Source organism: Triturus cristatus, chromosome 12 (genome assembly GCF_964204655.1).
Source record: "Triturus cristatus chromosome 12, aTriCri1.1, whole genome shotgun sequence".
Taxonomy (NCBI): domain Eukaryota; kingdom Metazoa; phylum Chordata; class Amphibia; order Caudata; family Salamandridae; genus Triturus; species Triturus cristatus.
The window spans coordinates 429,021,111-429,044,352 of record NC_140595.1 but is presented as its reverse complement, the minus strand read 5'-3'; the positions used below and the strand labels follow the sequence as shown (position 1 = coordinate 429,044,352).

Sequence of the window (23,242 nt, the reverse complement as noted above, 5' to 3'; positions counted from 1 at the left end):
AAGACCTCCGTGCGTTCCTAGGCCTCCTAGGGTATTATCGGAGGTTTGTACCTAATTTTTCACAAAGAGCAGCCCCTCTCACAGACCTGTTAAAAAAATCCGCAGCCACGGAGACTTTGCTCCAAAACCCAACACCCTTGTTATGGGAGACCTTTTCTGACCTCAAACATGCTTTGACCTCTGGCCCCGTACTTGTGAGCCCTGATTACACACGGGCCTTCCTTTTGCAGACAGACGCCTCGGAACAGGGGTTGGGGGCAGTATTATCCCAAAAGGACCCGTTTGGTAACGAGAAACCCATTCTCTACCTCAGCAGGAAGTTATTCCCCCGAGAACGCAATTATGCTGTGGTAGAAAAAGAAGCCCTGGCGATTAAGTGGGCAGTGGAAAGTCTCCGCTACTATTTAGAGGGTCGAGAATTCACCATTTACACCGACCATGCCCCCCTGGAATGGATGGCCCGGAACAAAGGACATAACGACAGGGTCCTTCGCTGGTTCCTTGCCCTACAACCCTATCGCTTCACCACAGTACACTGGAAAGGGGCAGACCAAGGAAACGCGGACTACCTGTCCCGCTATCCCATGTCCCCACCCGGTACACGTAAGACACCTAGGGGAAGGGGATGTGATGGATCCTTTCCCCCGGTCCCCAACCCCTCGCGCACACCGCCCGGATTACCTCCTTTACCGCGCTATCCCTTCCAGGAACCACAAAACCGAAGGATCACCAAAGCGTCCGTGACAACGGAGACCCCGCCCCTCTCTCTCTTTCAGGGTCCAATCAGGAGTGACGAAGGAGCGGAAGGACTCGCCCGGTGCCCCGGAAGTCCCTCCCACCTACAACCAGACGACCACAGAAAAGGCGGAACCGAAGTGACTGAGGTCGTCGAAGGATCGTGGCAGGAACTCTCGGCTGGCGATTCAGCGGAAAACGAAGACGGAAGCGGAGAACTGGAGGAGTGGTCGGAAGACTGGTGGAGTCCCACGGAGGTAGCTGAAGAGCGGCCGTAACTCGGAGGAGAGTTACGGCGGAGCGCGTGAGTACCTTCCACCATACCCTCAGCCCGTTAGGTGCTCTGTGTACATAGGAAACCCCCCTGTATATAGAGTCCCTCTCTCTTTGTCATCACAGACAGCCACCTTGTAAATTGTATATAACACCCTGCACTGTGTACATAGGTTTTCTCACGACCCTTTCAGAACACCCTTCCTGTACCAACCCCTTGTCTTTTCCATTCTTGCCCCTTTTCCCACACGGTCTGTTTCCTCCTCTTCACCTTGTTGGTCTCGGGGACAGTATCTTCATCTGAGTCCCGGCAGGACTAACGGCTCCTCTTTCTTTCTCTTCCGGTCCTCTGAGGAGCACCCGCCCGATCTACCATCACCGGTTGCAACGAAGAACGGAGACGTCCCGGAAGGACCGACCCCGACGACCACGACGAGGTAGCCTTCCCCAGCTATCCTTAAAATCCTCAACCCGTGTAAACGGACGTTGTATTCATTAAAGCTACACTATAGCACACTATATCTGGCCTCCTCGTCTGACTTTCCAGCCCGCCACACCCGAACGCCGACACCTACTTTGTTCTACGTGTACCTGCAGCCTTCATTAATTATGCAGCCAACAATTTAACATTTTTCATGTATGCAGATGAAACGCAGCTGCTGTTGAACATAAGGAGTGACAAAAAGGTTAAGCCTACTGCTGAACTAAATGGGTTATAGCTATTAAGAACCTGGATGAACTAAAATGATATAAAACTGAATTGCTCTAAGACCCAGCTGATGATTACCCAGAATTCTGTCAATGCTTTGACTTCTTTTTTGGCCCTTTGCCAAAACCTTTACCCACAGTCGGTAATTAGTGTTTTAATGGATTTTAAGCTTTCTGTGGAATACCATCTTGCTAATACGTTTGAAAGCTGCTTTCGCCATATTTGCACGCTGCTTAGTCTTTGATTTCCTGCCCTTTGCACATGGGGTTTCTGTGATAAATTACGTCACACAGTTTGTTACTTTAATTGCGTGATTTTTGCCTGTTCTACACCAGACTGAAAATGTTTGCATATATGCAAAGCAAATTACGGATTCTGCATTGGCTCCCAATGCAGAAAAGAGAATGTTTTATAATTCTATTGTCTTATCAATTTATCTTCATGATTTTCCTCCTTTGGTGCATACATCTTTCAAATATTATCTCACCAGAAATCTGCGCTCTACTACTAACCAAATTTTCTTTTGTCCCAAAATTTAAGAAATCAACCGGGGCGGTAGCCCTCAGAATACTTGGTCCCAAACTTTGGGATGATTACCCTATGGAGATAAAAATCGCAACAGAATTTTACATGTTTTCGAGGACTAATCATAGCAGTCTGTTTGGTTTGTAGTCTCATAAAATTTCACTCAGTTTAGGCCCTTCAGTTATAGGGTTGTTTTTTCGACATCACCAAGAGACATGGTTTGAACATTGTCCTATACAAATAACCTCAATACGATGGAAACACAATATGATTTCTTTACCATACTGTAAGGAAATGCCTCTTTTTGCATGTTCACCCCCACATTATTGGACTGATGCTGTTGATTTATAGACTGAGTGCACTGAGGCCTGCTAACCAGACCTCCGTGCCAGGGTTCTAACCCATTAAAAAGTATATGTTGAATTGGCTATCCCCAATTGTCAAGGCCTGACTTACTTCTAAGTCCCTAGTATATGGTACCTAGGGCATGTAAGGCAGAGTGTCCACCCAGGGCAGCAGCAATGTTTTTGCCACCCTGTGTGACAGTGTACAAAATAGCTCCCAGCCTGCCACTGCAGACTGGAAGGACAGGGGGTAACACTGCTATTTCGACTTTGAGTTTGAACTAATGGCAAAGCCCCCACTTTCCTTAACAATGTATGTAAGTCCCTCCTAAGGAGGGCCTGTAGATCCCTAAGGCAGGGAGACGTATATCATTAAGTAGGGCATGTATTTTTATATATATATCTTAACAGCAATACTTCTAAATTGACGTTTTGCTGTGGAACGGCTAGTAGCCCCTTGGCTAACACAGGGTTACCGCCTGATCCCTCGGCCCAGCAAACTTCTGAATGGGAGTACCTAGCTGGGTATTGTAAGCTATCAAATTAATCTTGGCATTAAACCCGACCTGATGCCCAGGTCGAATAAAATACCACTATTAGAAAGTTGCCACTATATGACCCAGTTTTCCAGTACCTTACAAGGCACTGGCCAACAGACAGCATTCTGCCTGTCTGATGAGTGGTGTTAACGACTCCCATGATTAGAAGCAATAGCAACCTGCAACAGGGCATGGTGTTATGCCCCCCCCCCCGCCCCTTCGAATGGAAGCCACTCAGGGTGTTGGCCAAAAAGGCAAACTTCAAAGGCAAAGTCACCTTTGGCAGGCAGATGACACTTACACTCCTGAGTGGATGCACTTTCTTCAAGTAGATAGACTGGAGACGGGGAAAGAGAGGGAAGCACAGTGCCAAATCTGCTTTTCCATGGTTGGGTAGCCCTCAGGTACTGACACCTCTATGGTGGGCTACCATGTACCGGACAACTGATGAAGGGTCTGACATCTTGAGCAGCATGGCTCACTCAGCCTTTCCTACGTAAGAGACTGAAGAACTGAGTACCATTAAACTGGGATAGAAATACATGTAATTTGACCAAGATTAATAAATCCAACCTGATACAAAAGCAACTCATTATTATTATTATTATCCTGCTACTACCGAACAGTGTAGGACTGAGAAAGCAACTTTTGAAGGTCCACTGACATCACTGTTAATCCACTTCACCCTTAGTATGGAGGTCGCCACACCTTGATTTGTTTTTCCTTTGCTTTCCTTTTCCCAGTAGATAGGTACTTCTTTGGAGTTTGCATAATAAGTTCGAGGCATGTGGGCTGCTGAATTCATATCTGTGCATAGATCGCCGCCTAGTGTTGGGTCTGGATGTTTGCACGTTGTTGTCCTGGAAGAGTCTTCGAAGTATCCTGGGATAGGTGACTCCTCCCCTGGACTACAGTGCGCATGGGCATCCTCTCCATCCTCAGATTGTTTTTTTCCGCCATTGGGTTTGGATGTGCTTATCTTGACTCAAGTTAGGAAAAACTTTTTCCAGGCCAAAAGGCCTCTAGTTCGCGTCGGTACTGTTCCCGATCGGTATCGATAGTATCTTTGTTAGTTTACTAACTTCCAGAACCAACTTTTTCGCATCTTACCCGACCATCGACGATGGAATCGAGGACACCATTCAAGCGGTGCCCTGTATGCAATGCGAAATATCCACACATCGACGTCCATCCGGTGTGCAACAAATGCCTTTCACCGGATCACGACGAATCTACATGTATGGCCTGTGCCCGATTTCGATCCAAGAAGACTCTCCGGAATCGACGAGCGGCGAGACTCGAGGTGCAGCAAGCGGCACCGGCCCCGGCCGACATCTTCAGCGCCGAGACCGAAGATGTCGAAGAAGTGGAGAACCTACCCTCCAGTCCCGCTTCCGAACATGACTCCGGATCGGAAGACGTCGACGAAACACTCTTTCGCAGAGATGAAGACGACACCGAGGTAGGAGACTACAATGAGGCCTTAGGGGCCGAAGAGAGTAGCTCCGATGACGAGCAAGGCCTACCCGTTCAGACTGAGGAAATCCCAGTGCAACAGTCTATGGCTCCGGTCGAGGGATCGCCTTCGGGCCTTACCCAAGACCTATCCCGCAGTTCTTCGGCCCCGCCCTCGGGCCCGGCCTTGGACATTCAGCGGCAGCCATTAATGCCCAAGCCGGCTGGTTTCCCTTCTTCAAAACCGAAACCAAAAGCTGTATTGGTTCAACTGAAACCGAAACCCAAAGTGGCGCTGGTCGGATCGAGGCCCTCCACACCTTCCACGCCAGCAAAACCCGTCGGCACCGAGCGCAACAAACGAGACTTCGGTGCCGAGCTTGACGCGGCCGATGTCGGAGTCGACATACGGAAAAAGACCTTCGGTGCCACCAAACCTACTCGGCTCCCGGCACCGACGCAATCGGCTCCGACCCCAAAGGTCAAACTGCCTGCCGCGTCTCCCACCGCTTCGACGGCACCACCAAAGCCACACTCATCGAAGACGTCGACGGCCATTCCCGCCCCTCGACTCGATGACTCACCGGCGCCGAAAAAGTCCACGCCCGCCTCCACAGAACCGGTCGGCGCAAAGGAATCCAGGGCGCTCCAGGTGCCACCCGTTGCTGCGCAACGCACCAAAAACAAAACTGTCCTCCAGGACACGTCGGGCTCCGAGCCAATAAAAGCTCCAACAGCCTCTTCGGCACCAGCCAACATTACTTTTGGCCTGCCACCATCCACGGCCCCGAAACTGTTCCAAATCAGGACACGGGTCACCCACACCACGATCACGCCTGCCGAACGCTCTGCGGAGACGTCTCCATCGCATCTCATCGACGCCGACACCGGCAGGATGATTATCCACAAAAGGAGAATAACTTCTGAGCCAGCTTTGGACTCCTTCCGGATCCCACTTAAGAGAAAGCTGCCAGTGGCTTCGGAACCAGTTCTTTACGAACCTTTCCATTCACCCTACCAGGATCCACAATCCTTCTCTCCCACACACTCCGACACGGATGCGTTGGAGGACTACATGGGTGACCAAGTCCCCTACCCCGGAGGGATGGACCCTGATGGCCAACAGGACCCTGATCAAGCTTGGGATGACCCTGTAGACCCAGGTGCACCTATGGATGCACAGGACCCGCAACTCTATGGAGCAAAAACATCTCCCACAGAGGACACTGCCGCGTTCAACGCTCTAATTGAACGTGCTGCGGCCAATCATGGGGTGCAACTTCACTCTGACACCATCGAGGACGACTTTCTCATGGATACTTTCGCATCCTCAGAAAGGAATATAAAGACTCTGCCCATGTTAAAGGGGGTCCTCAAACCAGCAAAGGACATCTTCAAGGAACCCACCAGGGCAAGAGTGATAAACCCCAGGATCGACAAAAAATACAGATCAGCGCCTGGGGACCCTACTTACATTAGAGGCCAATTACCTCTGGATTCCATTGTCGTTGCGAATGCTCGCAAGAGGGCACACTCGCAAACAACAGGTGATGCTCCTCCCCCGGACAAAGAGTCCAAGGTGCTAGAGACCTCTGGCAAACGGGTTGCCGCCCAGGCAGCTAACATATGGCGCATTGCCAATACTCAAGCGCTCCTCGCTCGCTACGATCGAGCGCACTACGACACATTAGAGCAACTACTCCAACATCTCCCTGACCAATACAAAGAAGGTGCAGAGATCCTCATCAGGGAGGGACAACTGCTCACAAATGCATCCATTAAGTGTGCACTGGATGCCGCGGATACAGCTGCCAGAGCCATAAACACTAGCGTCATGTTGCGACGACACGCCTGGTTGCGAATCTCCGGATTCAAACCGGAGGTACAAAATAACATCCTCAACCAACCTGTCAACCCCGACTACTTATTCGGGCCGGAGGTTGACACCACCCTAGAGAAAATAAAAAAGGACACGGACACTGCAAAGTCCATGGGGGCCCTACAGACGCAGCCCTTTCGGAGCGGCTCCTTTCGTCGCCCCGGAAATAGAGGAGCAGGTAGAGGACAGGGGTCACAGCAAACATACAACAAGGGCAACACACAAAACACCTACGATAAAAACACCCGGGGTGGATATCGTGGCTCCAGCACAAAGGGCAGAGGACGCGGCTACGGCAACACCAGGTCCTCCCCCCAAGAACAAGCAGTGACGCCCTCTCCCTTCCTCCCTACCACATAACACCTGTCGGGGGAAGGCTACAAAGGTTCCTGTCCACGTGGAACTCCATCACCACGGACAGGTGGGTCAAAGATATTGTCAAATACGGTTACTGTCTAGAACTAACCTCCACTCCACCCACAATACCTCCAAAAAACCGTCCTATGTCCTCAGAGCACTTAACGCTCTTACAGCAGGAGGTGCAAAGTATGCTTCTAAAAGGCGCAATAGAGGTCGTACCCGTCCACGAGCAAGGTACGGGGGTGTACTCCCTGTACTTTTTAATACCGAAAAAGGACGGGTCACTCAGACCTATATTAGACCTGAGACCCCTGAACCAATACATTCTTTCCGAGCATTTTCACATGCTCACTCTACAGCAAGTCCTCCCGCTGCTCAAGCAGGGAGACTTTCTGGCCACACTGGACCTCAAGGATGCGTATTTCCACATACCCATTCACCCCTCACACAAGAAATACCTCAGGTTCACTGTTCAAGGGCAGCACTACCAATTCAAAGTCCTTCCCTTCGGCGTGACAACAGCACCCAGGGTGTTCACAAAGTGCCTAGCTACTGTGGCGGCACATCTACGGAGGCAGCACATACACGTCTACCCTTACCTGGACGTCTGGCTCGTTCAAGCGAAGTCAGCCCAGCAATATGCCAGCCACATGTCCCGCACCATCCACCTCCTTCACAGTCTGGGGTTCTCACTAAATTACCCAAAATCCCATCTCCAGCCCGCACACGTACAACAGTACCTAGGTGCGACTATAGACACTCTGGCGGCCACAGCTCAGCCAAATTTAGTGAGAATCAACAGCATGCAAATGCTGATTTCCAAGTTCAAACCACAACACTCCCTTCCCGCGCGAGTGTTCATGCAGTTGATAGGCATGATGGCCTCCTGCATCTTCATAGTCCCACACGCGAGACTACATATGCGCCCGCTTCAGGAGTGCTTAGCACGTCAGTGGAATCAGGCTCAAGGACAGTTGAAAGACCTAGTGTTGGTGAGCGGTCGGGCATACAACTCTCTGCATTGGTGGAATCCACAAAACCTTTGCAAGGGCCGACCGTTCCAAGAGCCTGTCCCACAGATAATACTGACGGCGGACGCGTCTCTCCAGGGATGGGGAGCTCATGTACTCCATTACACAGTGCAGGGACTATGGACACAACAACAAAAGAAGATGCACATCAACCTTCTAGAGCTGATGGCAATCTTCCTCGCTATGAAAGCATTCAAAGTACACTTGTGCAACAAAGTCGTGTTGATCCGGACGGACAACATGACTGCCATGTACTACATACAGAAGCAGGGAGGAACACACTCTCCACAGTTGTCTCATCTGGCTCAGAGCATGTGGAAGTGGGCCATTCAGAGGAACATGTTCCTCATGGCAGAACACCTCCCCGGCAAGGACAACCAGATGGCGGATCTGCTCAGCAGACACAGCCACCAGATGCACGAGTGGGAGTTACACCCATCAGTACTCCAACCGTACTTCCAGCAGTGGGGTCATCCAGAGATAGACCTATTCGCGACAAGCGAAAACGCAAAATGCCAAAGCTTTGCCGCCAGGTTCCCACATCCGCAGTCGCAGGGCAATGCGATATGGATGAACTGGTCCGGCAGATTTGCGTACGCTTTTCCCCCAGCACCACTGATACCGCTGGTGGCACGCAAACTCAGACAACACTCACTGACACTCGTCCTGGTTGCTGCAACGTGGGCACGCCAGCCGTGGTACACCACCTTTCTCGAACTTTCCGTGGTGCCGCATCAAAGGCTGCGGGTCAAACCCGAGCATTTGACGCAGAACCATGGAGAGATTCAGCACCCAGATCCGCAACAGCTGAACCTGGCAATCTGGCTCCTGAAGTCCTAGAGTTTGGCTACCTAAACCTGCCACCTGACTGTATGGACATCATTAAGGAGGCCAGGAGACCCACTACCAGAGCTTGCTATGCAGCCAAATGGAAGAGGTTCGTCATTTATTGCAATAATAATGACATTAACCCGCTAGACGCATCCATCCAAAACATTATTTGTTACCTATTACACCTATACCGATGCAATCTGGCGTACACCTCTATACGTGTCCATTTGACCGCAATATCAGCCTATCTACAAACCAGGCAGCACCTCTCTCTATTCAGAGTGCCTGCCATCAAAGCATTCTTGGAAGGACTCAAACGAGTCATTCCACCTAGCCACCCACCAGCCCCAATGTGGAACCTCAACTTGGTCCTCACACGCCTGATGGGTCCACCCTTTGAACCTCTACACTCATGTGAGATTCAATTCCTTACCTGGAAAGTAGCTTTCCTAGTAGCGATAACTTCTTTACGAAGAGTTACTGAACTCCAGGCACTAACCGTCCAAGAGCCATTTATACAGGTTCACGCCAACAGGGTCGTACTACGTACCAACCCCAAATTCATGCCCAAGGTGGTATCGCAGTTCCACATGAATCAAACTATTGAACTGCCTGTTTTCTTTCAAAACCCACAAACTGTCGCAGAAAGGGCACTCCATACGCTAGATGTAAAAAGGGCCCTCATGTATTATATCGACAGGACCAAACCCTTTAGGAAAACAAATCAACTTTTCGTTGCCTTTGCCCCACACCACAAAGGTAACGCTATCTCCAAAGCAGGTATAGCCAGATGGATCGTTAAATGTATTCAAATTTGCTATCAAAAGGCTAAACGCACTTTAACGATTCCCCCACAAGCCCACTCAACACGTAAGTTAGGGGCCTCCATGGCTTTCCTAGGAAACATTCCTTTGCATGACATATGTAGAGCAGCCACCTGGTCCACTACACATACATTTACCAAACACTATTGTGTAGATGTGCAATCAAAACAGCAGGCAGCTGTAGGACAGGCTGTTCTCAAAACTCTTTTTCAGACCGCTGCAGCTGGCACTGGTAGCCGCCGCTAATAAGAGGGCACTGCTATATATTCTATGCACAGATATGAATTCAGCAGCCCACATGCCTCGAACTGAATATGCTACTTACCAGTATGCATCTGTTCTTGGCATGTAGGGCTGCTGACACTCATATCGCCCTCCCTCCTCCCCGGCGCCTGTAGCAGCTGCAGCTCTCAGAATTACTGTAAAGCATGGTCATCACTTTCTGTATCTGCTCCATCACTGCCACAATGGCGAAAAACAATCTGAGGATGGAGAGGATGCCCATGCGCACTGTAGTCCAGGGGAGGAGTCACCTATCCCAGGATACTTCGAAGACTCTTCCAGGACAACAACGTGCAAACATCCGGACCCAACACTAGGCGGCGATCTATGCACAGATATGAATGTCAGCAGCCCTACATGCCAAGAACAGATGCATACTGGTAAGTAGCATATTCAATACTTTGAGAAGTAAGCATCTTGTATTATTGTTCCTACATCGGTTTGTTCCCCTACATCGGTTTGTTCCCATTGTGAATGTTCCATTGGCCCGTGAACTCTCCTAATGGTGTTTTTGCATTCTATACTGACAGTCCCATTGATTAAGGCTTCCTTACATGTGATTTTTGGTGGCATATGCTCATTAAAAGTGCATGACTAAAATGATGTCTTCCTAAAAGTGGTTTGATTAGCAGAGTGGAAGTCTCACGTGCCTCTCATATCAACATTTTTTTTATGATCAAGTGAAAATAAAATGAGAATTGCCATGAGAAAGGTGGATGGCTGTAAAATCACCTGCATCAAATGGATCATATTCTCTGTCCAAATCTGCAACATCAAATAATAAAAAAACCAAATATGAATGTCCAGCAGGTAATTGCCACTTTTTCTTGATCTAATGGGAGTTATGCCTTTGTGTTACAGAAGGATTTGTGTTTGTTCTTGGGGGGCAAGATGACAAAAAAGAGACCTTGTGCTCTGGAGAGAAATACGACCCTGATACCAACACTTGGACACCATTGGCTCCAATGCTTGAGGTGAGATCACTCTTCTTTAAAGGGTTTGTGATTTTTGGCATTAGTTTCCGTTTACAGTGAAGATAAAGTTCTTGGTAACAAGTGAAATGTAGAACTTTTTAATGGGGGATTATTGCTTAATGTTGAAATGCTGTGTAGGACATGCCAATGTATGTGTGTGTGTGCTGGTGAATGTAGGTAATGGTGTCTTCTAACTGTTTTGTTCTGTGTCTTCTTGAGAACAGTTTTGATCCATAGGGCCTTTATGCACCTTATTATTTCGGAAACTCATTTAAATTGTGAGTTTTGTCTCTTTCAGGCCAGGCATAACTTTGGAATGGTGGAGATTGATGGTGTTATTTACATTCTGGGCGGTGAAGATGGTGACACAGAGCTGATCTCCATGGAGTCTTATGACATTAGTACAAAAACCTGGTCTACGGAGCCCGATTTGACTATGGTTAGAAAGGTAATTGTTTCTTGCAGTTGTCCTTTTGAAAACATAGACAAGCTCAGCTATCTATTTAATGCCTAATGTGTTCACGCCAAATTATGTTCCGAGCATACTGTCCTAAGTTTTACCCTTCTAAGTTATAATGAAAAAATGAATATATTCTGCTGTTATTGATGGTGTCAAGCTTTGCTTACCCTGATAGCTGCTGTTTTTGTGAAACCAATGCTTCAAGAAGAGAAACTGATGAATCTAAAAGCCTTTGTATGACAAAGTCTGTGTACTAAGCTTAGTTATCAGCTACACCTTCTGATACATATGGCCTGAAATAAATTGTGGCCAGGTGCAGTATGATGAGATGCTGCATTAAGTAAACACCCAGACCTTCTATATTTTTTTAATATTGACTAAATAGATTGTAGTGTTACTTCTCAATTTGTGTAGGTTACTGCTTTTTAGGTTCCGTTACAAGTGTGCATTTAGTTCATGTCCAGTTGAGGATTCGCACACACTTCTATCCTTCTGTCCCCACCTCTTCCCCTTTCTCCCTGTTCTCTCTCCTTGCTCCCTTTCTTCTATCCTTAACTCACTTGCACTCTGCTCTCCTGACTTGAAACTCAGTTATGCTAAGGAGTTTGCACAGCACTATTCGCATAAGATGCAGAAATGGGACACGTTCTATAAAGTTATTCACAGATGCGGAAGCAGACATCGCATGTTCTTAAAGCAAATCTGCCGCATTTGCCCATCATCTTGTGAAATAGAATATTTCCACAGAAGTGATTGTGGTAATGTTTAACTTATCCCCATGCCATCTAGCCTGATTCTCTCCCTTTCTTTTGCACAAGCTTCTTGTAATGCCGTTAGTGGCAAATCATTAATTGCATAATTTTATCAAACTTGCGGGGTCCAAGTGAAAGTGCGGTCTCACTGGTCCTTTATCCCCACTTCACGACTAATATCGCATAACGTTGCCACACGGGGCCTTTTTTAGATTTAAAAAAACTTCATGGCTTATTATGATGTCGGGCAGACTCATGTCCACCTGACACCGTTGCGGATTGGGAAATGTTTGAACTTAGGTCGGCGGTTCCGGCCGCAGTATTCGTTATGTGACCGCCCGTAGGGTGGTCAAACATAAATATTTCAGTGGAAGCTTGTGCGGGGGGCGAAAAAGGCCCGCAGCACAAGCTTCCATTGAACAATGGATGTTCTCAAACATCCCTGCACCGTGTGGCTGGCACCATACGCAGTGCAGGGATGTATAAGGGGGCACCATAGGTGCCCCCAGGCCCCATTGTGGAGGGCCAGGAAGGGAGTCCTGCTTGGGGCCCCCAATGTTGCTTTCCGACAGCCTTTCAATGTTGGAGCCCGTCGGAAAGCATCAATCAATCATGGGTTCGTAAGTGCACCTACTCACCTGAGGGGGTCTCAAGGCGATGGGGGGGAGGGGCGCAGATCCTGGATGTTCACGGCGCTCTCTGTCAAAGACACAGATTTTGAGGTCTGAGCGTAGGGATCTTTGGGGTGCGTGGAAAGCGAGGCGGTGGTTCAAGTATGCAGGTCCAGTATTGTCTAGGGCTTTGTGGGTGTGGGTGAGAAGCTTGAAGGTGATTCTCTTCTCGATGGAGAGCCAATTGAGTGTCCGCAGGTGTTGGGTGATGTGGCAGTGGTTCAGTAGGTTGAGAACTAGTCTGGCGGAGGCGTTCTGGATGTTCTGGAGTTTGCGGGTGAGGTTCTTGTTGATTCTGGCATAGAGAGCTTTGCAATAGTCCAGTCTGCTGCTGATGAGGGCGTGGGTGACTGTTTTTCTGTGTTCGAGGGGGATCCAATTGAAGGTCTTTCATAGGAGTCTGAGGGTGTTGAAACAGGAGGATGAGACTGCATTGATTTGGCGGTCCATTTTCAGTTCGGAGTCCAGGATTATTCTGAGGTTGCATGCCTGGTCCTTGGGGGAGGGCGGGTTCCCATGGGCGGGGGGCCACCAAGTGTCGTTTCAGGCGTTGGGGTGTGGGCCCATGATGAGTACTTTGGTCTTGTCTGTGTAGAGTTGTAGGCAGCTGTTCTTCATCCTTCTTGAACATTGTGTTTGGAGACGCTGGGTTCTTTGGATAGGGAATAGGATGAGTTGGGTGTAGTTTGCATAGGATACAATGTTGTGTCCATGGGATCTGACGATGGGGTTGAGCAGGGCAATGTAGACGTTGAACAGGGTGGGGCTGATGGAGGATCCTGTGGCACTCAGCAGGCAGTCGGAGAGGCATCCTAGAGGAAGGGTGGGAGTTTTACCCGCTGCGTTCTCCCAGAGAGGAATGAGGGGATCCAGTCCAGGGCCTTGTTCCGGAACCCTGCTTCATGAAGTCTGTTGGCTAGGGTGTAGTGAGAGACTGTCGAAGGCTGCAGAGAAGTCCAGGAGGATGAGGGCCATAGTCTCCCCTCTGTCGAGGAGGGAGCTGATGTCATCTATTGCGGCTAGAAGGTGGTTTCGGTGCTGTGGTTTTTCCTTAAGCCGTATTGGGAGGTGTTGAGGATGTTGTTTTCTTCAACGAAGGAGGCGAGCTGACTGTTAATGGCTTTTTCAATTACTTTTGCCAGAAACGGGAGTAAGAAGATGGGTCTGAAGTTTTTGAGGTACGTGGGGTTCGCCGAGGGTTTTTTTCAGTAGATGGTTGATCTCTGTGTGTGCCAGTCTTCGGGGAAGGAGGCGTTAGAGAGAGAGTGGTTGATGATTCGTCGAAGCTCAGGGGCAATGATGCCGGCGGCTCTGTGGTATATGCGGTAGGGGCAGGAGTCCGTGGGGGCCCCAGAGTGGGTTGACTTCCTTGTCTTCAGGGTGTCTTCGATTGTGAGAGCGGTCCAGTTGTCAAGTGTTGGCTGCTTGTTGTCGTGAGTGGGGGGTGAGGGTTACGCGTGATGGTTGTCATTGTCAAAGTTGTTGTAGATGGTCTTGATTTTGTGGTGGAAGAAGGAGCTGAGTTTGTTGCAGAGGGCCTGGGAGGGGGGGATGTTAGTTGTCTCGCTGTTTGTTGGGCCAACTGTTTGATGATGCTGAAAAGTTGTTTGATGTTGTGTGCGTGGGAGGAGATTCTGTCCTGGAGTGCTTTCTTCCTTTTGTTTCTGATGAGCTTGTGGTGGGCAGTGGTGGCTGCTTTGAAGTTGTCATGGTCTGCTATAGTTTTACAGTTCCTCCATATCTTTTCGAGGCATCTGTAGGTTCGTCTGGATTCTCGGAGATCGGTGGAGAACCAGTTGGCTCTCTTGGCGTGAGTGTTGGCAGGTTCCTTGAGGGGAGCGATGGTGTTGGCGCAGTCGGTGATCCAATTGTGCAGGGTTCAGGCTGCGGTGGTTGGGTCGTCGTCTGTGGCCTTTGGAGTGGAGCTGCTGATGGAGGCGAGATATTGAACACTCCCTCTGCCTCCAATCGCACGCATTTTAATGTGTCAGTTGGACCGCAGCAACAAATGTCAGTCAGACCGCAACTGAAGTGCCGTCAGTTGCGGTCAGTCCACCATCGAAATCGGGCCCTCATTGGAAACTTGAGGTTGCAACACTTTACTAAATCTTTCTCACCCCTTACTGTCGGGTATCCGAGACCTCCACTCAACGCAAACGGCACCCTCCAATGTTATCAGTTTTCTTACTTAAGCCACCATAACAATCCATCTATTCTAATGCTAGTAGACCTCTCAGCTGTGTAATGGTCATTTCTCTCGCCATTAACTCTATTAACTTTTGGCATCCCACTGTTCCCGCCCTCTACTTTTCTCCTTATACATTACTTATCTTGTTAGCATTATTTCCTCCTTTAGTTTCTCATATCAGTTCTATATAGGTGATACCCACATCTTCTATTTTCCAATAGCCCTTCAAACTCAAGTGTCTGACTTCTTATAGCAGTCTGAAGCTGGATGGCTCAAAGCTCTCTTATGCTGAATTATGACTAAAATCATCTATTGATCCACTAAAACCTCAACTACGTCATACACACCCAGTAAACTTTTCTCCCGCCAGCCTATTCTTGACACCATTAGCTAAAAACCTTGATAATGTTTTCTGCCTTTTTAGGCAACTAAGTAATATCAGCCCTAACATCCCTTTACAAAGTGCCAAAACACTGATTGCTGCATTAGTCCTTAGCCAGTTGGACTATAGCAACAGTTATCTATTTGGTATACACTGTATTCTTTCACCGTAATGGATAAGGTAATACATTTTGCCACTAGGACTAAATTCATTGTTGTCAGCAGGCTGGATGACTATTTGCCAAAACTGTGCCCTTCATAAACTACTTGTCCTTGTGTTCACAATTGTGAATGAACTCTTTCCCAATTACTCATCCAAAAACCTGGTTACGTATGTAACCCATCCTCTCCACCCTCAGCCTTCTCTGCTTAGCATACCAAAGTCTTCTAGCTGCACATGAGCCTCCATGCAGCACGTAAAAAGTTTGCCTTTTTAACTTGCTTGCATATCATCACTGGATCTATGTCCTGTGGCCTGCATTTCATCTACTCTCTCCTCCTTTTACACTGCTTTAAACAATGTATTTTCCCAAACAAGAAAGCAAGATTGACTAAACCTTTAATACAATCCCGTAATTCATTTCCTATTTCCTTTAGCCCACGTAAATATGCATATTGTAAGGTATATTCATGTATGTAATGGAGCATAATATATGCAGCTCTTTGCATGATCACTTACCTTTGACCACCAATAAGTAACACCATTATTTTATGGAATTCCCCAAAATATTTTATGTGAGTACAGTGAATCTTATTTCTGCATCATTGGATCTTCATAAATGTCAGAATAATTCCCTGCTTCCTTCCTGGACCCTGTAACAAACCAATTTCTTGCGATTATCCACAGATAATCTTTATGGAGTGTATAAGTCTATATGACGTACAGCACCCATTGGAAGCCTATTAAATGCTAAATCTGTTCCGAAATATAGACTGCTGGATTCAAACATGCCTATTTAAAATGTATTACAGCATCCCTAAGCAATGAGGTCCTAAAAAACTGTCTAACATGCAAGGAAACGTACAGCCCAATATGGTTAGAATGAGCAGCTGAGTAAAAATGACCTGTCTTTTTAAGACCCCAGGGGGCTTCCTACCCATGATGCGTTGTATGGCAGTTGCCTCCCAGACCTAGTTGTTTTCCTAGCTCTGGAGAGAAGGATCCCAGAACCCTTAAAATGTTTCGCTCACACCTTGATTTTTTTTCTTTTCAACATGTCTGTCAGGAAGTTCATTCTGAACTTTTAACCTGACAGTTTTAACATTTTGTCCAATGTCTAAGTTTTTCCCTTCTGCTGGCAAATATTTCAATGTATGGAAAAAATAGGTCTACAAATGATCATCCTGTGGAAGAAAGAGAGCGGTGTCTGACCCTCCTAAAGTATGTGGTCTGCCCCCTGGCCTCTAAAAGACTGACATTTGTCAAAGATGACTTTGAAGGACCTGGAAAGGATAAGGCTGCAAGAATGCTGCAAGACATGAAGGCAATAGAAGAAGGAAAAGTTGGAAAGACCTTCTGCTTCCAAGACTGTGAGCAAGATGAGGCTGCTTTTCAGAGGCAGGCACCCTCAGACCTAAAAATAGGGAAAGAACATCTAGTGGTAAGCAATGCACAAGAAGTAACACTCTCCATGTCATTCGAGTTAGCATTGCAAGCTGGGATGTCGCTGTCGAGCTTCAGTGCGACATGTTTGCTCTCAAAAGAAGGATCTAAAACATCGATACATCGCCACCTTATGAGGCACTCCAGGTCCTCAACGCTGCACACTCAAAATTGACGGTGTCTGTTCCTCCTTCACTGTGAAAGACACAGAAGGGTCTCACTTTGATGACGTACACTATCATGGTCAAAGAAGAGACCTTACTCAACATCGGCACACAGTTGATCACCTTTGATATCAAGGCAAGGCTGCAGACCTTCAAAGCACTCATTGGCATCAAAGCCATCCAGGATGGCGGCATTACCAATACTGAGTAGTTATATTAATGTGAAGTTGTGGAAAAATCAATAACATATATTTAAAAAACAATGTGTTCAGTACCATCTGAAGTGTTCCTTTTAGCCTGGACTAAGTATACTGCTGCTTTGGTGGGTTACATCAGTGAGACCACCTTCTATAATGCAGGACACCACTTGTTGGAACTCTACCATGACAGAGCTGCCTCCTAAAGTTTAGATGAAGCTTGAGGACCTGTCTTGTCTCTTAACTAGGGAGCAACCTTTTTGAAAGTGGTGACAGCACTATAAATATTTTATTGAGTGAAAGTGCTCCTTAAGAGTTTCAGTACTGGGCAATTTATTATTCCATGGCCTATGAATGTTTGGCCTGTACTTGAACATACTGCTCACTTGAGCTGTACTGGCAGGAGAGTGAAAACGTAGACATGCACCACACTAAGTGAATTGACTTCAAGCCAAGACCAACAGAAGTCACGAATAATGCTCCCATTGTGTGTTATGAATGGCAGCAACAGTATTGCTTGCAATCAAATTTAGCCTCTTTTTAGAGTTGAAATGAGAATTGTGTATTGCTCTTTCAAACAGCCTTTTTGCACCATTTGATACTTTTTTTTCTTTCAAATTGTTTTTATTGAATTTTGAAGCAAAGCAAATACAAAAAGGAAAAGAAATATCAGATAACATTATCAAGTATCACATTTGATTGAATACATAGGGGGCTGCAGGTGCACAGGCCAAAAGGACTGACCTAGCATGCAGCGAGAATATATCATACAAGGCAGCGACAGGTAAAAGTACAATCTGGCAAATCCATACAGATAGGAAGCCATGTCGACATCAAGCAGTATTCCGACTTGGGTACCACTGTCAGCAGTAGATGCGGCCCAATCAGTGAACCAACCGGCACAGCCATTCTCCCACTCACCCAACACCAATCCAGGATAGATAGTTTACAGTCGTGATCCTCATTGCTATCTTGTCTTGTCACTTGATCTTGTGCAAAAAGACCCCAGAAACTTTTGGCCGACTGCACAGGGGTAAAAGTTTGCTATAAACATCCGACTGAGTATTACAATATATCATGTCTTTTTCCCACTCTGCAACTGTTGGTACAGGGTCACACATACAGCGCATTGCGAGTCTGTTTCGCCAGAAGCAGAGCCATAGCGACCAGCTTCCAAACACCTTTCCGGAGACGTTTCGTGTAGCCTAATAACGCCAATAGGGAGTCAGGAGTGAGAGATAGGCCCACAATATCATTTAATGCCTGGAAAATGTTCCTCCAAAAGTCCTCCACAGGGTGCATTGCCAAGCTACATGGAAAAACCCGGCCCCTGGCATATAACATCTTTCACAACAATCAGTGTCTCGTAGCCCATACCGAAATAGTTGTTGTGGAGTGTAATGAACCCTGTGTAAGAATTTGAAATGGGCCAATCTTTGGCGGCCATTAAGGGAGGCCTTTGGAGTGGCCTCACAGCAGTAATACCAGATAGAATCTGTGAGTGAACCTCGATGTCAGTTTGCCACGCCAGTCACGCCTTGGTGAATGATGTGTTCCTAGTAGTTTGTGCCAAGGTATAGAGGAGCGACCCTATTTTGACAGGTGACTTGGAGCGTAATAATACGATAGGGCAGGGAGCTCCAATGGCTCTAGGTGTTCGTCGCCCAGAACCGCGCGCAGAGCATGTCGTGTCCTAAAGAATTAAAATTGCGTTAGTGCAGAGGGCCCCGTTGCCCCAACAACCACCTCCTCCCAGGAGCGTACCCTTCCATCCCTAAACAAATCGCCCATTTTGTGTATACGAAGACTATGCAACGAGCGAAGTCCCTCGCTCTGAGCTGAGTGAGCCACTGACACCATTCCACCCTCAAAAGCGGCGAGTATAATTGAGCACCAACATGCATCCTAAGTAGCACGTGCCTAGCATGACCTATAGAATTTACCGAATCTAGTACTCCGCAGCGTCTGATAGGCGGCTGAGTTAATATGCGCGGCAAGCGGTTCGGGCTAGCAGCCACCTTTTCAATCTGGAGGTGTGGCAGATCATGTGAACCATGGACCCAACAATGGGCGTGCGAAGCTTGCGCCGCTGTGTAATACAATTCCAAATCTGGCGATCCCAGGCCTCCCGCAGTATAAGGCAAAGTGAGGATGTCTAGTGCCACTCGCGGCGACTTGCCCGCCCAATCCAGCCTAGTCATCAGGGTACGCAACTCTCTGAACATATGCTGGGGCACTACTATGGGTATATTGACGAAGAGAAAAAGAAAGCGGGGGAGCACAATCAGTTTCATTAGGCGAGACCCTTCCCACCAACGAAAGTGGAAGCTGAATCCATCTATCTATATAATCGCCTTACTTGGCAATAGCTCTGCCGTAATTCGCCTTAATCACTTTGTCCGCATCGGAATGGATTTGAATTCCCAAATAACGAACCGGATCGGATGTCCACTGGAGAGGGAAGTCCAGGGGAATCGGCACTGTAGCCGGAGTTAATGGAGAAATTATTGATTTGTCCCAATTGATCTTGAGGCCGGAGAGACCACCAAAGCGCAACACTTTACGAATTACCGGGGCAAGGTGGACGTCAGGGTCTCAGACGTACAAGAGCATGTCATCAGCATAAGCCGAGACAATTAAATTGTATTTGGGGAAGCGAAGCCCTCTGTGTCTGTGATATTCCTGCAGCTCTCTCAGCAGGGGTTCAGCGGCCACCGCATACAATAGAGGGGACAAGGGACATCCCTGTCTAGTGCCCCGCGATATTGGAACTGGGGCGAAGACCGTGTCACCGGTGCGCACTCGTGCTACTGGCGAATTATAAAGCACCAATACCAATTAAAGGAAGACCTCTCCAGCTCCCATGCGTCGCAGTACGGCAAGCCTACATTTCCATTCAATGGTATCGAAGGCCTTCTCTGCGTCTAAAAAAACTGCAGCCGCCTTAACCTCTGGTCGGACATGCTGAAGGGCACCAAACACAGTCCTTAGATTGGAGGACAGCGTACAGCCCGGTATAAATCTGGCCTGCTCCGGGCCGACCAATAGGGGCAACAATGGAGATAGACGATTAGCCAGTATTTTAGCAAATATTTTTGTGTCCACATTAAGTAATGAGAGAGGCCGATAATAGGAACAATTTTTGGGGTCTTTATCAGGTTTCAATAACTATCAGGGTCTCGCGCATGGAAGGCGCCGGACACCAGTTACTCCCATCTCTTGAAACAGGGTATTCAGGTGGGCAATTAAAATGGCACTAATAGCTTTGTACAATGACACTGTTAACCAGTCGTGTCCTGGGGCACTGCCCACGCATGGAATTTAATGCCAGTCGTATCTCCGCAACTTCAAAAGGGCGCATTTGGAATTCACGGTGCCAATCTGTCAACCACGGGAGCTTGATGTATTCAAGGTAACTCAATATATCTTCATCACTAGGGGCAACCTTAGAGCTGTATAGCTCTTGATAGTATCTGCGAAACCGACTGTTAATATGCACCTGCTCTGTTAGGATAGAGCCCTCCTCGTCAACCAGCTCAGCTATGACACCAGCCTCTGATCTGCGGCGGGCCAGTGCCACCAGCACCGAGCCCGGCCTGTCGGCCTCCCCATAGATCCTAGCTGTAGCATATTTACCCATATATTTGACTTCGCTATCTGCCTCCTTATGGTATTTCACCATTTGGTACTTATGAAAAAAACTAATAATGGATAGGATTCTCAGTTAATGGTGAGCTACAGAAAGAGGCCATGACAGACCTCCACATTCCTTCTTTTGTGTCCCAATTTGTGCCTCTTACATGTTAACATGCAAGTTAGTGGTATAAAAAAAGGCATAGCAGAAGGATACAGCCTTCTGAAAAAAGATACCTCCTACTAACATTTGATCATCATCAATGCACCATTTCCTCATCATCTCTCGTCCACAGATACCTTTAAAGTAAAACGAACATCACAGTAATTCCTCGTCAATTTATGTTGGACAATTATTTTCCCCATCAGTAATAACTAGAGTGGCTGTAGTGAATGATTTTACACATTACTGTTTTTATATCTATCTCATAAGTGGGATCAAAGAGTAAGGAATCAAGCTATACCTGTCTGAAAGCCCTTAATGAGGGCGAAACAGGTCCTAGATTGCTTATATTCCGGTTCAGAGAGAGCCTGCCTTGGCAGTTCGGGCTGGACTGTTCCCATTGGGTGCAGGGTCAAGACTGATCTGCATATGGCTGGGTCCAGACTGAGGTGGAATGGTGGGCAAAAAACAATAGATTGGGGTGCAGATTGCCAGTGGCTGAGAGAAATTCAAGCACTCCATCCATCACCTTGTTGTGGTTGCGGTTATTGACTGAGTGTTTTATTATTATCCCATGAATGTCTATTCTCCTTTCACTTTGAACATTGAATGCAAGTGTGCCCTGTCTATATTCTTTCTGGGTGCCAATACCGTGGCTTCAGTTGCTGCATTTTTATAGCCGTCACTCTTCGTCATTCTCTAACAATCTCTGGCTTTTTTTGTATTTTTCCTCTGTTATTAGGATGCTTCCAATCATTAATTCTGTAGAAAGTGCTTTGTATACACCATGACTGAGCTACAGTTTAACACAGTGTTTTAATCCCTCTTTTAATATTGTGGGCTTTTCCAGATTGGTTGCTATGCAGCTATGAAGAAGAAAATCTATGCAATGGGAGGAGGATCATATGGAAAGCTGTTTGAATCAGTTGAAAGCTATGATCCTAAGACTCAACAGTGGACAGCAATTTGTCCTCTCAAAGAAAGGAGGTGAGTAATTGATCAAACGAAAATAGTAAGACTAGCCAATATTTATTAAAGAAGTTGATTAGTTAAAGGGTGGTCTGATAATTAAACGAGATTTCACAAAGTCATTCTTATTTATGTGGCATTTCGCCCGGAGCATAAAGTTAGTTTTGATGAGGAGTTACCAATTCAGTGGAAGGGTCAGTCGTGTGCAATTTTTGCCCCTTCTGTGCAAATATATTGAAACCACATTTCCCAAGCCCAAATTTGAATATGTTTATGATATTTTTCACTTTGAGAAGGACTAGCACTGCATGGTTTGTACAAAACAGGGTGTCCGTGGTATGCACTTATGAGCAATCAGTGGCTGAAAATAAAAATCAAATCTTAAAAATTTCATGGCTTTTGTAGGTCTTTTAGTGGATGGGGGAACATGACTTCTAATTCGGTCTAACTCTCACAGAGAGAAGAACATCAAGTGATCCCCAACTATGTTACTGTGCTTGGAGGAAGGCATTTGCCTTGGTTTGTAAGACCGGTTATTGCAGTCAAGTGAGAAGCCACAATCTTATTTTGCACAGAGGTGGTGTTCTGATGGATTCTTCTACCTGCAGGTTCTTAATCTGTAGAATAATCCCAAGTGTCAGACTAGGTCCGGAAAATTCAAAGCTCTCAGGTCACCGGTAGGGAGTGCTGGCTTCACATCAATACCAGAAGTGACATCAGATGACATCACTGAAGCCGTGTAGAGCGTATTCTGGTGCAACAACGCAAGTAATTTTTTTTTCTGTACCTTCAATTCTGATTTGGAGCTCGTTCACTTCTGAGAGTCGTGAGTTTTCCTCACGCAAAACTGTTTAGTGTAGCGTCATGTCTCCTCCCAATCGTTTGGGCTTGAAGCCCTTGTAGAGATTGCTATGGACAGATGTTCATCACTGACACACATACAATCTGTGTGTGGTGCTTAGGTTCCGACCGCCATTCATATATACCTGCAACTCCTGTTAGGAATGCAACCCAAAGCCACTGGGGCATGAACGACCAAGCTCTTTATGGCTCGGGATGACAGGCGAAGTCGTAATTGGTCGAGGCCAAGATCCAGATCTCCCTCCTCACACATCTGGAGCAAAGAAAAAGAAGCCCAGAAAACACAATAAGCGTTTCCGAGGTAAGTCAGTCAGATGACCCGATCGCCTACAAGAGCTTCTTTCTCTGAGCTGGAGTTAGTCATGGTGGAGTGTTCAGAACTCGCTCCTACTGGGTCTAAACTGGTTTCACAGCTCGCCCGAACTTTGAGCCAACTGCA

The 23,242-nt window shown here is 47.2% G+C and overlaps 1 protein-coding gene across 1 annotated transcript in view; it reads left to right on the top strand.

The window, feature by feature from the left end:
* The window catches only part of GAN (gigaxonin), a 290,872-nt gene that overhangs the window by 177,743 nt on the left and 89,887 nt on the right, over nt 1-23,242 (top strand). Inside the window, exons 6-8 of the mRNA XM_085638473.1 lie at nt 10,649-10,761; nt 11,060-11,209; nt 21,824-21,960. Of these exons, the coding sequence (XP_085494599.1) occupies nt 10,649-10,761; nt 11,060-11,209; nt 21,824-21,960 (400 nt within the window). The remainder of the gene's footprint in view (nt 1-10,648; nt 10,762-11,059; nt 11,210-21,823; nt 21,961-23,242) is intronic.